At 41.7% G+C, this 15,637-nt stretch overlaps 1 protein-coding gene across 21 annotated transcripts in view; it reads left to right on the top strand.

Annotated features, from left to right (window-relative positions):
- Positions 1–15,637, top strand: part of Tjp1 (tight junction protein 1) — a 244,689-nt gene that overhangs the window by 227,105 nt on the left and 1,947 nt on the right. For 6 of the 21 annotated variants that reach the window (XM_039105261.2, XM_039105314.2, XM_039105302.1 and 3 more), the window contains 7 exons: positions 105–202; positions 1,414–1,641; positions 5,032–5,082; positions 6,165–6,331; positions 10,475–10,949; positions 12,538–12,755; positions 13,994–14,137. In XM_039105261.2, the coding sequence (XP_038961189.1) occupies positions 105–202; positions 1,414–1,641; positions 5,032–5,082; positions 6,165–6,331; positions 10,475–10,949; positions 12,538–12,755; positions 13,994–14,137 (1,381 nt within the window). Of the gene's footprint in view, positions 1–104; positions 203–1,413; positions 1,642–5,031; positions 5,083–6,164; positions 6,332–10,474; positions 10,950–12,537; positions 12,756–13,993; positions 14,254–15,637 lie in introns of all 21 variants that reach the window. The other 15 variants (NM_001106266.1, XM_039105296.2, XM_039105346.2 and 12 more) reach the window with 6 other exon arrangements.

The following is a 15,637-nucleotide window of genomic DNA, read 5'->3' as shown; positions in this document are numbered from 1 at the left end:
AGGTGGCGGGCCTGTCCTAGCCCGCGTGTGGCATGCTAATGAGCTCAGGTAGTTCTTAACTCCCACCTCTTCCTAGCTAACTGTCTCTTTCTTGTTTTCTGCAGCCTCCAGAAGTAGCATCTAAACCTCCAAGTGCTTCTCTTGTTGGCCCTAAACCTGTTTCTCAGACTCAGTTTAGTGAGCATGACAAAACACTCTACAGGTGGGTGACCTCCACATCAGACAGCATGAATCCAAACCGGAAAAGAGTGCTTGTTAGAAAGAAACTGATTGCTAGTTAGTGAGGGAGAAGTGTGCGGAGGAAGAGAGGACCTTACTCTCCAAGCTAAGCAGCCAGCTTTCCTGATGAACCCTGACCACAGGGAGAGAGTTGTCATGTGCTCCTGTGACCAAGCTTTAGTAAATAAATGTTTGGAAAACTTGGGTTGTTTTGTTTTTTAAACAAATGGTTGAAACAGAAGTTTTAAAGCCATATTGTTGTCTCCATTTTATGTACATTCAGAGTCTGAACTGTTCCTTTGTAGGAGTGAAAACAAACTCAGGCTGATTTAAATCACTATAATTCTTCAATTTGGGAGCATGTGTAAAGTACTTGCCATTCTCTGTCTTACAGAGCTGCTAAGGTTGGGGCTTCCTTGCTAAGGTTAAGTAGCACACAAGTGTGTATTAGAGTAGGCAGAGATGGCAGGCCTCCCGCCCTCACCCCTGTGCGTCAACTGGGCCCCACAGTGACAGAGTGGGCCAATTCATTTGTTGTATTTACTGAGGAATAGGACGGAACTACTGTCCAGTATAGTCAGCTGTTTCATGACTTGTCTGTTTCTTTGCTCTGCCCTCTAGGATTTCGGGTAGATTGGGCTCTTTGCTTATAATGAGAATCATTTATTGGTCCTAGATTAAAGTTTTTAAAAAGTCCCTTTTAGGGTTGGGGATTTAGCTCAGTGGTAGAGCCCTTGCCTAGCCAGTGCAAAGCCCTGGGTTCGGTCCCCAGCTCCAAAAAAATGGGGGGAAAAAAGTCCCTTTTGCCGATAACATTGATATGGTTCTCCAGAACTGATTTCTTTCTTCTTTAATTGCTTCTCACCTGCTGTGAAACACCTTAACAAACAAGCACTGAGTCTGCTAAATTCTACTAGAAAACTCCTGAGGCAAAGGAAGCCTACATTTGCATGTATAGCATGAATATGCTATTTTAGAAGATACATGCTGACTATGCCATTAAAGCCCAAATAGTCATAACTGTCAGTAAAAAGATGAAAGTCCAAAACAAAACTAGACCAATCTTGAAGAACAGTACCTGACATTGGCCTACGCACACAGACAAAAGGGGGGAATCAAGATAGGATTAGATTTTTATGTTCCATTGTCTTTGTAAAATTAGCTCCTAAAAATCATTTTGTTCCTCATTATCAGGCTCCCAGAGCCTCAGAAACCTCAAGCGAAGCCACCTGAAGATATTGTTCGATCAAATCATTACGATCCTGAAGAGGATGAAGAGTATTACCGGAAACAGCTCTCTTACTTTGACCGGAGAAGTTTCGAGAGCAAGCCTCCTGCACATATTCCTGCTGGCCATCACTCAGAGCCTGCCAAGCCAGTCCATTCTCAGAGTCAGCCGAATTTCTCTAGTTATTCTTCAAAGTAAGTTGTTTCATCTGACTCACCTAAGAGAAACAAGCGGTGGACTTGCATAATGTAGAGTTCCAAGTTCTAAGGAAACTGGGTGCAGTATGTAGCTGCACATTGTGCTGCTTTCTAGAGGCTGTAACTCCTGGTTTTTACTCTTAACCCTAACATCAGATACACAGAGTTTTGATGTAGGGAAAGTTGCTAAAAGCAAGAGTTTTGATGAAGAATGAGCTTAAGACCCTCAAGTTAAGATGAGTCTTCAGTCTCTCCATAGGGAGACAAACTGAGTGATAATCCTTTTCTTATTTTGTTTTTGTCTTTAAGACATACACCTAGGTAGGTGAGAGGGTCACAGGGAACACTCAGGTATTTTTTGGTCTTGGTTTCACAGAGGTGAGATAAGCTGCCTTTTTCTTTATTTTTCAAACACAGAGTGTTTGTAGAGTTTTGTAGTCAGGCTTTATAGATGATCAGGTGAAAATGAAATGACAGGTTTCTTGATTCTCAGTTTTTTCCTGTCTGCTTCTCTCTTCTTTTGTGACTTCTGTATTGGTGCACTTTTTTCTTGCGCCTGGTAGATTAGTGCTTCCTGCTGCTGGTACATCGCTGCGTGGATCCTCACAGAGTTTGGGACTGAGCGTTGGGTATGATCCAACACAGGCACCAATGGGCTCATACTCCACAAATCAAGACCAATAGAAACAAAAACAGATGGATTTTGTCACAAAGAATTTGTTTATAAAATTATGGGAGCTGCCCAAACAAATCCTAAAATGGTCTGGAGAGCAAAATCCAAGAGGTACTTGGGGGCCTCTAAATTCAGGGAAGGACTACATTCTTTACCTGATAAATTTAAGAGGCGAGAGGCATCCATTTTAGCTGAAAACCCATTTCTAGTGCACCACCCTGCTTAGTCACTATAAGTAAATGGAACTGTGGCTTGGGCATAAGATGTGAGCTTTGTGCCCAAGATTAAAGCACGCACATTTTTACTAAACCTCAACTGTTAGGATTATGTGAAATTGTTATATAGTACTGAGTAAAATTCTTTTAGATTATATTTTAAAACTTGTAATATTAAAGATCCAATTTAGTTACTTCTGTTTTCTGAGATATCATTAGTAAAGATTTAGAACATCTTAGTCTCTTTAAATCTTTGTTTCTATTGAAGAAATCAGTTTGTGAGAAATGCTGATGCAGTCTTTGTACTGCAGTGGAGAATTGCATTAAATAATATATTTTTCTAGCACAACATTATACAGGTGCCTGGCAATATCTAGATAATCACTTAAGCTCAGGTTTTGGTAAGGCAAAGGGTATATTATATAGTAGTCATTTTATCTTTAAAAATAGTGTATATGAGTCTTTTGACAACATATATGCATGTGCACTTTATATGTGCCTGGTACCCACACAAACTAGAAGGGAGCATCAGATCCCTTGGAATTAGATTTAAATATGGTTACGAACCACTATGTGCCTGCTGGGAGCTGAGTCAGGGTCTTATATCAGAGCAGCAAGCACATGTAACTGCTGAGTCATTTCTTCAGCTCCATGTAGTCACTTATTTTAAATATATCTTTAAGAGATGAAACAAAATGCATTTATTTGTTTGGAAAAGGTGGGTGCACCACATTGTACCCATGAAGTTCATAGAAGAACTTTTGGGAGTTTGTTCCCTTCTTCACTATGAGAGTCTAGGTAGAGGGCGAATGGGAGGATCCAACCTCAGGTTGTCGGACTCAAAGTCAGTGCTTTCTTGCTGAGCCTTCCTCTTGGGCCCAGAGGTGATCACTTTTAAACTCATTAATTCCTGTTAGAAGAGGGCCAGGGTATTTAAAGAAATACTTTATAATGCCTTTTACATGCCTGATAAATAGGTTATATCCTTAAAAATACATTTATGCTGGGGCTTGAGAGATGGCTCAGTAGTTCTTCTAGAGGAATTCAGTTCCCAGCACCCACCTGGCAACTCACAACTGTCTGTAACAACAGTTGCAGGGGACCCGACCTCCTTACACAGACAAAGCACCAATGCTCATAAAATAAAATTTACAAAAATATATATGCCGCTGAATCAGATGGAAAGTCGTTCGTTTTTTGGCTTTTTGTTATTGTTGTTGGTTTGATTTTGAGACAGGGTCTCATATATTGCTGACTGTTCTAGCAGGCTGTCTCCAAATTCACAGAGATCTGCCTGCTCTGCCCAAGTGCTAGGATCAAATGCATGCACTACCAGGCCTGGCTTGAAAAGCACTTTTGATTTTATGTTAATTCAATTTTTTTTTAAAGAGTGAAAACTTAGTTATTGTGTTACATAACGTGCATCTGGGGTCTGGAACACTGTCTGGAACCCAGTATTTACTGATTTAATGGTGCTCACTCTGTAAAGAGTGCAGTGCTAGTTGTGTCAGACATCCACCCTACTGCTAATCACACAGGTCTGGGAGGAGCCTGTTCTAGTAATGGTTCTCACTGGAAGCTTTGCCATTGAAGTGTAGGGGTGGATTGGTGGCAGGTAGTACTTTGTTGTTGTTCATGTGACGTTGTTAAGGGAGAGAAGCTGTGAACGTGTCGTGAGTGTCAGCTTCACAAATAAGCATCCTCCCGCCACAGGATTCAGCTTTCTACAGCAGGGCTTGCTAGAAAAGAACAGAACATCATTGATCATGGCCATGTTTGAAAGGTCTGCATGTTTTCATTTGCCAATTCATCTTTATTAAGAGATCAGTATACCTGTCATGTCAATGTATGTCCTTTCTCCTGTCTTATGTCATTTCTTTTGCCCAACCTTTTTTTTTTTTTTTCCCAAAATTGGGCTTTACTTATTCATGATTTGTTGATTATTATTTGATAATTGCTTATTGTCTTACTTCATTACTTTCTCCTTTTTGTTACTATAGCAGAGTTATTCTGTATAGTCCAGGCTGGCCTCAAACTCACAGAGACATGCCTGCCTCTGCTGGAATTAAAGGCATGTGCTGCCACCATCCAGCAACTCTTCGCTTTCTCTTGTTTTTGAGTGCTGCTGGGTGTTGAGCCCTGAGGTGCGATAGGAAGTGCCCTACCGCTGAGCTGACCTTGTTCTGGCTCATTTCTCTGCTCACTGTTAGCTGCTGTGGCCTAGGCGACCAGAAGCTGAGGCTGAGGATACAGAGGGTGGAGGCAGCTAAGATATGTGGGGTGGAGGGGATGGTGTAACCAAGTTAATATGTGTTAATATTATTGCTGATTCCCTTGGCTATGTGAGAGTGAGTAGTATGCTCTTTTATGAAGCAAACTGTTAAGATTGTGGATGTTGGTTAATATTTTAAATGACATTGAGTTCTATTTGCTGTAAATCTTAGTTAGATTGACCGTTTTCTTTCGTTTCTCTGTTGCGCTTGCTTTGCCATCACCTAGATTTCTTGGCTCTTACACTAGCTATGACTACTTGAAAAGGAACATCAAGTGGTAAGACTGGCATTGCTGTGAGGCTGTTCCATGAGATGTCCCTCGCTGTGTCATTGGCAGTATGTGCACTCTCAGACCTTAATGTAGTCTTCTAACATCAAGTCTAAATATGCGTAAGCAAGCGACCATCTAATTGTGACGCTGATCAGGAAACTAGATTGTTTCTGACAAAAATACTGTATGAGAACAAATACGCATTTCAAGTCCATGTCGTTGTCTGTGCACATAATGCCGGTGCAGCTCGGCTCTGCAGCACGGCTCAGGTGGCAGGGTTGCAATTATGGGTCTATTTAGATTCCTTTTGTTTAAACTTTATGTGTTACTTATTAACAATTGGCAATTTGAAAAACTAAGGATACATGGTACAATTTTTACTAAACAAGCCTTGTAAAGTAAAGTAGTGTCTGCTACTCTAGCATTCATTAAACAGAGCAAAAGAGCAAGAAAGCAGGGCAGAGTTTAAAGGTGCCTGTTGTTCCAGTGTTACTGGAACACAACCCTGCCCTCCATTGACTGACTGTCTAACTTTGCCTGATAACAGCTAAGTCCAGTAGCTGTGTCAGAGACCCTGTGGCTCAAAAAGGCAAGTCCTTTTATCTGACTCTTCACTGGAAAGCTTGGCAGCACTGGGCCTATGACATCATGTTTTATGGTGCTTTGAGTATGCTTGACACCAAGACTTTGTACCTGAGATACAAAATTAGAAGTGAGTTTAAGGAAGGTTTGTGCCAAAACATTTCTCAAAATATTTGCAAAACTTCCTTAAATCTATTTTTAATAAATATCACAAATATTAAAAGTATACCCAAAATTTCATCTGCCTTTTAATAGATATCTTCTGGGTGTTTTACTAATATTCTTCAAGTATCTGTGCTGTCTTGACATTTCTTGTGCTGATGAATTTGTTTGTATATTTTGGTAAGAGTTGCTACCTATATTCATGAGAGTAAATTGTGAAATTGTGACATTTCTGGATTCTTTTTTTTTTTTTTTTTTTTTTTATTAAAAGAAACAGCAGCAGTTTTGTAATGGGGTTCATTTTCCAGCATTGAAATGTTTTCTTCTCTTTTTCTTTCAACTAGGGGGAAACCCGAAACTGATGCTATGGATAGATCATTCAGTGAGAAACGTTATGATCCAACCCAGGCCATGCCTCCTCCTCCTCCGTTGCCCTCACAGTACAGCCAGCCAGTTCCGCCTCTGTCCAACTCTTCTCTCCACATACATTCCAAGGCCGCCCAGAGTGAAGGTAGGGAGTTAAGACATTGATATATTAATTACTGTAATAGAGTAATGGTTAGGAAGTTAAATTCTTACAGTTTTGAAGCTTAGGTGATTTTAAATTTTTTTTTAAGGTCCAAAAAATGTTTGGGCTGGTAACAGCGAAAAGTAAAGTTTTTTTTTTTTAAATGTATGCCATTTTGGTGTGGTAGTTCATGTCTTTAATCCTCGTGCAGAGGCAGATGAATCTGAGTTTGAGACTACCCTAGTTTGTATAGTAAGTTACAAGCCAGCCAGGACTACATACTAACTCTTACAGAAAAGAGAAAATGTGTTGTGTGTTATCTTCTGTTTATATAAGTTACCATTATATTGAATGAGCCTTGTAGCTAAGTGGAGTTTTGTTGAACTCCCCACACCACCCCTACCCCCACCCCCATCCCCACTCCCCACCCCCGGTAATTTTTTAAACATATCTTAATTTTATACCAATCTTCCCACCTTGAAAGCAGTACCTGGTTTTTTTTTGTTTGTTTGTTTGCTTTTTTGTTTTTTTTTTTCCTTTTTTCTTTATTAACTTGAGTATGTCTTATTTACATTTCGATTGTTATTCCCTTTCCCAGTTTCTGGGCCAACATCCCCCTAACCCCTCCCCCTCCCCTTCGATATGGGTGTTCCCCTCCCCATCCTCCCCCTATTACCGCCCTCCCCCCAACAATCACGTTCACTGGGGGTTCAGTCTCGGCAGGACCAAGGGCTTCCCCTTCCACTGGTGCTCTTACTAGGCTATTCATTGCTACCTATGAGGTTGGAGCCCAGGGTCAGTCCATGTATAGTCTTTGGGTAGTGGCTTAATCCCTGGAAGCTCTGGTTGCTTGGCATTGTTGTTCATATGGGGTCTCGAGCCCCTTCAAGCTCTTCCAGTTCTTTCTCTGGTTCCTTCAACGGGGGTCCTATTCTCAGTTCAGTGGTTTGCTGCTGGCATTCGCCTCTGTATTTGCTGTATTCTGGCTGTGTCTCTCAGGAGCGATCTACATCCGGCTCCTGTCGGTCTGCACTTCTTTGCTTCATCCATCTTGTCTAATTGGGTGGCTGTATATGTATGGGCCACATGTGGGGCAGGCTCTGAATGGGTGTTCCTTCTGTGTCTGTTTTAATCTTTGCCTCTCTCTTCCCTGCCAAGGGTATTCTTGTTCCCCTTTTAAAGAAGGAGTGAAGCATTCACATTTTGATCATCCATCTTGAGTTTCATTTGTTCTAGGCATCTAGGGTAATTCAAGCATTTGGGCTAATAGCCACTTATCAGTGAGTGCATACCATGTATGTCTTTCTGTGATTGGGTTACCTCACTCAGGATGATATTTTCCAGTTCCCTCCATTTGCCTGTGAGTTTCATAAAGTCATTGTTTTTGATAGCTGAGTAATATTCCATTGTGTAGATGTACCACATTTTCTGTATCCATCCCTCTGTTGAAGGGCATCTGGGTTCTTTCCAGTTTCTGGCTATTATAAATAAGGCTGCGATGAACATAGTGGAGCACGTGTCTTTTTTATATGTTGGGGCATCTTTTGGGTATATGCCCAAGAGAGGTATAGCTGGATCCTCAGGCAGTTCAATGTCCACTTTTCTGAGGAAGCTCCAGACTGATTTCCAGAGTGGTTGTAGCAGTGGAAAGCAGTACCCGTTAATTGGTATTCCTCCACTTAAATATTTAAGGGCCAGGGAGAGGGGCTCAGCAGCTTAAATTGCTTCATGGGGCCTCAGGTGAACTCTAGCCCTGGAAGCTTCATGGAAGAAGGAGAGAACTGATTCCAGTCAGTTCTGTGCTGACATCATCACTCACAGTGGCACACAGACACTCATACACGCTAAATAAAGAGTGCCTTGTAAGACTTCTTTCGGTCCTCAGCTCCGGGAAAAAAAAAAAAAAAACAAGAAAAAAAAGAAAAAAGACTTCTTATGCTCCATCTTAAAATATGGACACATGAAAGCCATATAGTCTTACACAGAAAGTATTTTTCCATCTTTCAGTAAAATCTCAATTGAATGTAGTTTACGCATTTGAATAGCTAGATAGTATTCTACCCTAATATAATAGAATTTATCTTTTCTTGACATGTGTTAGTACCTATCTATTACATGGGAGTCAGATTGGAGGGTGGCATTCTTGAAACCAATTATTGTACACATAGCTCACTGGTACTTGGAGAGGCATGTGGTGATACATGCCTTTAGTTCTGGCACTTTAGAGACAAAGGCTGGCCTGGGCTATACAGCAAAATCTTTTTTTTTATAAATTGGTTTTTAAATTTTTTTTTAGAAACGTTATTCTTTTTTTTTTTTTTAATTTGTTTGTTTTATGTATGTGAGTACACTATTGCTCTCTTTAGATACACCAGAAGAGGGCATCAGATCTCATTACAGATGGTTGTGACCCACCATGTGGTTGCTGGGATTTGGACTCAGGACCTCTGGAAGAGCAGTCAGTGCTCTTAACCTCTGAGCCATCTCTCCAGCCCATCCTTTTGGTTTTGGTTTTGGTTTTGGTTTTGGTTTTGGTTTTGGTTTTGGTTTTGGTTTTGGTTTTGGTTTTGGTTTTGGTTTGGTTTTTTCAAGACAGGGTTTGTCTGTGTAACTGTCCTGGAACTGACTCTGTAGACCACACTGGCCTTAAACTCAAGAGATCCACCTGCCTCTGCTTCCCGAGTGCTGGGATTAAAGGTGTGCACTACTACCGACTGGCTGGACAGCAGATTCCATCGAAATTAGGAGACCTACGCAAGGAAGAAAAACAAACAGTTTAAACAGACAGCTTCTGCTGGTCCTTAAGGAGGAAGATTTGTTTTTTTCCTAGGTGATGCTAGCTATGAGGTGATTGGTATTGATTTGCTTTAATTACAGTTAGGAGCTGGCGGTCTCTAGTCTTAGTTTGCTGAAAGTGTTTTGTTAAATGTTTTTCTCTTGTGAACTGGAGAGATGGCTCGGTGTTCATCAGCACTTGCTGCTCTTACCGAGGGCTTGGGTTTAGCCCCCAGCACCACATCAGGCAGCCTTTGACTGACTGTGACTCCAGATTCAGAGGCTCCAACATCATAATTTGGCCTGCACAGGCACCGGGCACAGATGTGGTAAACACACATACATGCATTTGAACTCACGTGTTTTAAAATAAAAATCCAGCACTTGGAAGGCAGAGGCAGGCGGATCTCTGTGAGTTCAAGGCCAGCCTGATCTACAGAGCAAGTTCCAGGACAACCAAGGCTACACAGAAAAACCCTGTCTTGGGGAGGAGGAATCTTTAAAATTGAAAATATTTACTTCTTGAATTAACAAGATCACTTGATTTTTCTACCTTATTATCTTAGTGTGTTTACATTATTGTATTCATGAAGAATTTGGATTAATAATTTTCCCGAAATGGCTTTGTCTGATTTTGTTATAAGTATTGTTCTAGTTCTATAAAAGAAAGCATAGATTTTCTTTATCTTTTCTTTAAAACAAAACAAAACAAAACAAAAATTGACATTTTCCTATCAGTGTTCCTTTTCTGTGATTTCCACAGGTTGGGTGGTCCTGTTCTCTGCCGCTCTAGCAGAGTGTAGCCATCCTTGCTGTTTCCACATCACATGGACACTTGAGTTGTCCCAGCTTTGCCCATTTCCTGCTTGTGATGTGATCTTTCATGATGAGTTTATTTTTATTCCTTGTTTCCCTGACGGTTAGGTCAGTATCTTACTGCACAGTGCTTGGCGTTTCACAGAGAGGCAGGCGCTGTGCACTTCTGCACAGTGTTAGTACTGATGACCACTTACACGCTTTAAAGTGTCTCTACCAGTATGTGGCTGCTATGCCTTCATTTTATCTTTTTTAAATGCTTTGGTTAAGTTGGAGTTTTCAGTACTGATGGGTTTCATGTAATCACATTTGTCACTGTTTCTAATCTTCAATACATGGTGGGTCAGTTACTCACGACATCTGTCTGTCTGAGGCCAGTGCTTTCCTAGCCTCTTGCTGAATCCGAGGCAACCGGCTACACTCCATCTTGTCTGCCTCAGCGTCCGTCACACAGGAACCAGGACTTTGCTTGAGGACATGTTAATGCCAGTAAAGAAACCAAAGGCTGTTTGAATGGTTTTCAGGGAGTTTTTAATGTGTGTGTTTGTTTTTCAGGCAATTCCGTATCGTTGGATTTTCAGAACTCATATATATCCAAACCAGACCCACCCCCATCTCAGAGCAAACCAGCAACTTTTAGACCACCAACCCGGGAGGACCCTCCTCAGACCTTCTATCCCCAGAAAAGTTTCCCAGACAAAGCTTCAGTTAATGGAGCTGAGCAGACTCAGAAAACCATCACTCCAGCATACAACCGATTCACACCAAAGCCGTACACGAGCTCTGCCCGGCCATTTGAACGCAAGTTTGAAAGTCCAAAGTTCAACCATAATCTTCTGCCAAGTGAAACTGTACATAAACCTGAATTGTCTTCAAAACCTCCCCCTTCTCCAAAAACTCTCATGAAGGCTCATAGTTCCACACAGCCGCCTGAGTTTGACAGTGGAGTCGAGACTTTCTCTGTTCACACAGATAAGCCTAAATATCAAATAAATAATATCAGCACCATGCCTAAAGCTGTTCCTGTGAGGTAAGAGACTTATTTGCCTCTGTTTAATGTGGTGCTTGACGTGAATTTTTTTTTTGTTTTTGTTTTTTTTTTGTTGTTGTTGTTGTTTTGTTTTTTTAAATTGGAAGGCAGAGTGATACCCCTGCCTCCTGTGTGCTGGATTGCAGCTTTGTAGCTATAGTTTGAAGTAGTTTATATGATAAGACTTGAAATGATAAATTACACCTGTAAACTAAACAGCTATTGTGGTGGATACCTTTTTGTAGAACATCCTCCAGGAGGCGAAAGATGTTAATTAAATTATACAGCTACTGATCATATTAGCATCAGTAAGTATTGACATTCTCCCAGGGTCACCAATGGCTCAGACTAAGGAACAAAAGACAGTTCGCCCAACCAGCATCACGCAGCTAGAGGTTGGGAAGCCTGTGGTCATTAATCTTAGCGCCCATATCTTTAGTAGACTGACTTGAAGCACGAGGGACAGATACATGTACTTACTCCTCATTTACTATTTATTCAGCTAGGGTACAGGAAAGAACAAATGTAGTGACCTCAAAATGGCCATTCAAGGCAGTAGTAAGATAGATGGTTGAGTCTGCCTACAGCCTCACTCAGGCAGTTTTTTCCACTTGCTTGTTACTTAGTAATTGATCAGAGCCATCAGACCACACACTGCTGACTCAGTTCGGCTCCTTTAGACATTTTCAGGTCGGCCATGAAGGGGAAGCACTCACAGGACCCAAGGACCAGGAAGGCCACCTGAAGTAGCTTCTCAAGATGGCTGTGTCAGTCTGCCTTCCTGTAGTCAGCCAGCAGGGTTCTTGCCGTGCGGGGCTACATGGTGTTACCACATCAGACGATGGGCTCTGTTCCCCTTTCATTTGCTTCAGGAGTCTATCCCTGACCCTGCAGTCCTGCCAGAGAGAGAGACTGACTTCCCTTCATGTACTTCAGGCTGTTAGGCCATCTTTTCCACCACATGAACATTGTGTCTTAGAACTTTACCTCACAAAGTCTCAATAGTCTAGCTTCCACTTTTGAAATGTTCATCGATAGCTTCACCCTCTGCCTTTGTTTTTCTTGGGTCTTTGAGCTATACCATACTAGACCTTCTTACCTTGAAACCTTGGAGGCTTTAAACCCTCGGCAGCCTGGGCATTGGAATTCAGGATGTACTAAGGATGAGCAGTGTGTGTATGCACACTGAAATCGCAAAGTCTACCATAATCTTTATTACATGCTCTTTTCTGTGCGCACTGTTTCCTGGGTTACCAACTGAGATTCAGTGACTCTGATTTAGAGCACCCATTTCATGGATGTTCACTGAGACCCATGGCAGCTGTGAGACCAGTCATGTTTGATACATTGAAATTACACTGGTAATTATAGTAGTCTCATTCTTTACTTTCAAAAAGGCAGTTTGATTTATCCAGAAAGGGCATGTTCTTAGCCCTCTGAGTAACACCTTTCACAAAAAACTTAACTTGTTTAAGTAAAGAACTTCTAAATTGTTCAGAGAAATAAGGCTAAATACTTACTCTAGTAGTTATAAAGGGAAGCCTGTGTATATTATTAGGGTTTTCACCTGGCATTTTTTACCCCTCAGTCCTTCAGCTGTGGAAGAAGATGAAGATGAGGATGGTCATACTGTAGTGGCTACAGCCCGCGGCATTTTTAACAGCAATGGCGGTGTGTTGAGTTCCATAGAAACTGGTGTTAGTATAATTATCCCACAAGGAGCCATTCCTGAAGGAATTGAGCAAGAAATCTATTTCAAAGTCTGCAGAGACAATAGCATCCTCCCACCTTTAGATAAAGAGAAAGGTAAGTGTGCTTACTGTCTGCTTCACTGTACTAACTCCAGTGTTGCCCAAGGTATACCTGTTTCTGGTGGCCAGCCCCAGGGATAAGCTGGAAGCCTCTCTGGATGTTTTAGGCAAAGCCCAGCATTTTCTTTGTGCATCTGAGGGCCTCTCAAATGAGCCAAGTCTGCAGAGAAGTCATATCACTGGCGTGTGGTAGGTGGGGCACAGCACCTTACTCACTGTGAGAGAGAATTGATGTCAGATGTCAGGCCATTGGCAAGCCTCTCACATGACTGCCAGGCTGTTTTGCCTGACCTAATCAAATTTATGAGCTCTTCAATCTCAAGAAGATAGTTGATATCCACTCAAGAAGGCTTTGCCCTTCCTGTCAACTATTACTTCAGGAGGCAACACTGTTGACCATTCAGCACAGTGAGTGGCATGTCCTTGAAGGTGGGGGGGGCATATTTCTAAACAGCTCAAGGGAACCAAGAATGCTGTCACTTTCATAACCTTCCTAGATCCTTCAGTGTGCTGATGAATTGAAGTGTGATTACTTTTAGAAATTCTTGATTTCACGAGACATGGTATTATAAACCACTTTCTTGAGGTACTCTGTCTTAAAAACAATAGGACTCATGTTGGTCCTGCTAGAATACCTGAACACATATATAGCAAACACTTAAAAATGAAAAGCAAGATGGCTCAGTGGGCAAAGGCGCCTGCTGTCAACCAACCCTGGAGATAGAGTTTGATCCCTGGGGCTCATACAGTCAAAGGAGAGAACTGATTTCCTGCAAGTTGCATTCTGACCCTCACTAGCACAGCATGTCATGTGCATGTGTATGCCACATACACACACACCAGCGCCCAACCCACCCACCCACTGGGAATATATGTAGCATTTGCAAAAAGTATATTTGAATGTTTTGTGGTACAGACTTTTATGGTGGAGTTCAATGGCCCCTGGTTATATGGGGTTTTATAGTACTAGAAATGTAAAATAAGGACATCAGAGACGTATTGGTCCACATTAAAGTTTGATAAAATATTAAAGTGGAGGCCACGTTTCTTTTTTACTCTACTGTATCTATTAAGATCTTGCAAATTCCAGTTGTAGCGCCCACTGTGTTTTCCTGAGCACTGCTATGGAGAACTACTGTCATGGGCTTTAGCACGTGTGTGCTGGATGGGAGTGTGAGGACCATGTAGTGGAAAGGGTCCATCTCTCATGTGACTTTCTCTCCCTAACTTCAGGTGAAACTCTGCTGAGCCCCCTAGTGATGTGCGGGCCCCATGGCCTCAAGTTCCTGAAGCCTGTGGAGCTACGCTTGCCACACTGTGCGTCCATGACTCCTGACGGTTGGTCTTTTGCTCTAAAATCATCCGACTCCTCGTCGGGTATGCTGTCTTCACTCTGTCTCTGGGACTTTGGGAGCTGTCATTGATTAATGCCTGAGCTCTTGGTGCTTCCCACGCTGTGTGTGCACAGATCTTCCCTCTGTCCCTGTGGCCTTGTAAGCATTACGAGTATTTTAAATTTGTGGTTCATATGCTATAAATGCATATGGAACCGTGGAGACTTTTCTACCTTTTAATAATTGGCAATTTGGCTAAAGATTGGCTGTTCTTGGGTTTTAAAAAAAAATTTATAATCTATCAGATTTTTTTCAAGGTGCAAAGTATTTATACTAACCTTGGAGAAAATTTCTACAGTGATGGTGCCTGGTCAGGGTTTTGTTTTTTTTCCAGCCTGAACCTCTTAAGTAACTCCTGTTATGCACTGTTTTAAGTGATTTTTGCTCATTGGCTCATGATTTCAAAGCTTGCATTGCATTTTCATATTTCTCGATTAAGTAACTTAAAAGTCAGTCTTTACTACGAATGTTGTTCACCCTGACAGGATCCATAGAAGAACAAAAATACAAAGTTTTGCCCCTAAATTTGTATAAATCAGTGAGTATTAGTAAGTTTCAGGTTGGTTCAGTATGAAGTAAAGGTTTTAATACAAAGTTTACAATAGGCTTATATCTAAATATTCCTTTGGAGGAAGCCTTGTGGGCTAACTTTAAGTAGTGAAGGAAAAGTTAAGCAGTATTGAAAGTGGGCATTGAGAGGCTGGGAGAGTGTTGCATTTCTGAGACCAGCTTTATCTAAACTGCCTGCTGCTGCAAGGGGCCGTACATGATACACAGATGAGCTACAGCTTTGTCACTTCAGCATTTATGGGGTGCTGTTCAGTTGTACCGAGACCACACACTTGTGTGACCCAGTACCGCAGTAGACAACATTGCTGTTGCTCACCTAGCTGTTCAGTAGGTGAGCGTGGGTAAGTATAGACTTAATGGCGGCAAAATACTAGTATGTTGAAAAGAAACTTAAAACATAATGATGAGGAAAATGCCTTTGATTTCTAGAGTTGTCTGAGTAGTTTTGTCAATGACTCCTTATTAAACCATTTGACTCCTTATCAAATGTATGTATATCTTACAGTACACAGAGTACACAACTGGTATCAATAGTTATCCATTTGTTATGGGGCTCGTAGCTTCTCTGGTCTCAACTGTATGGATGTCACCTGTGACAGAAGCTTCTTCATTCACTGTCTCACAGGCACAGAAGCACTCCTGGTCGTTATAAAGGGAGGAAGAGTCAGCAGCTTTGAGTCTCAACTCCCTTGGCTACCACAGAGACAGTTTCTCATTGTTCACAGTTCACACCCACTGCCAGGTCTTTGTACAGGGTGTAAATCAGAAACCAAGGGTTTCTTCAAAACTCAAACACCAAGACCTACCTCAGAGCTACATAGCAATGGGTGTTTCAATTCCCAAATGCCACAGATGATTTATTGCACATCCAGAAGTGGGGAAGACTCTGGTAGCTGTCTTGCTGGTTTGGCTT

This window comes from Rattus norvegicus, chromosome 1 (assembly GCF_036323735.1).
Source record: "Rattus norvegicus strain BN/NHsdMcwi chromosome 1, GRCr8, whole genome shotgun sequence".
Classification (NCBI taxonomy): domain Eukaryota; kingdom Metazoa; phylum Chordata; class Mammalia; order Rodentia; family Muridae; genus Rattus; species Rattus norvegicus.
This window is presented reverse-complemented; position numbering and strand designations above follow the sequence as displayed.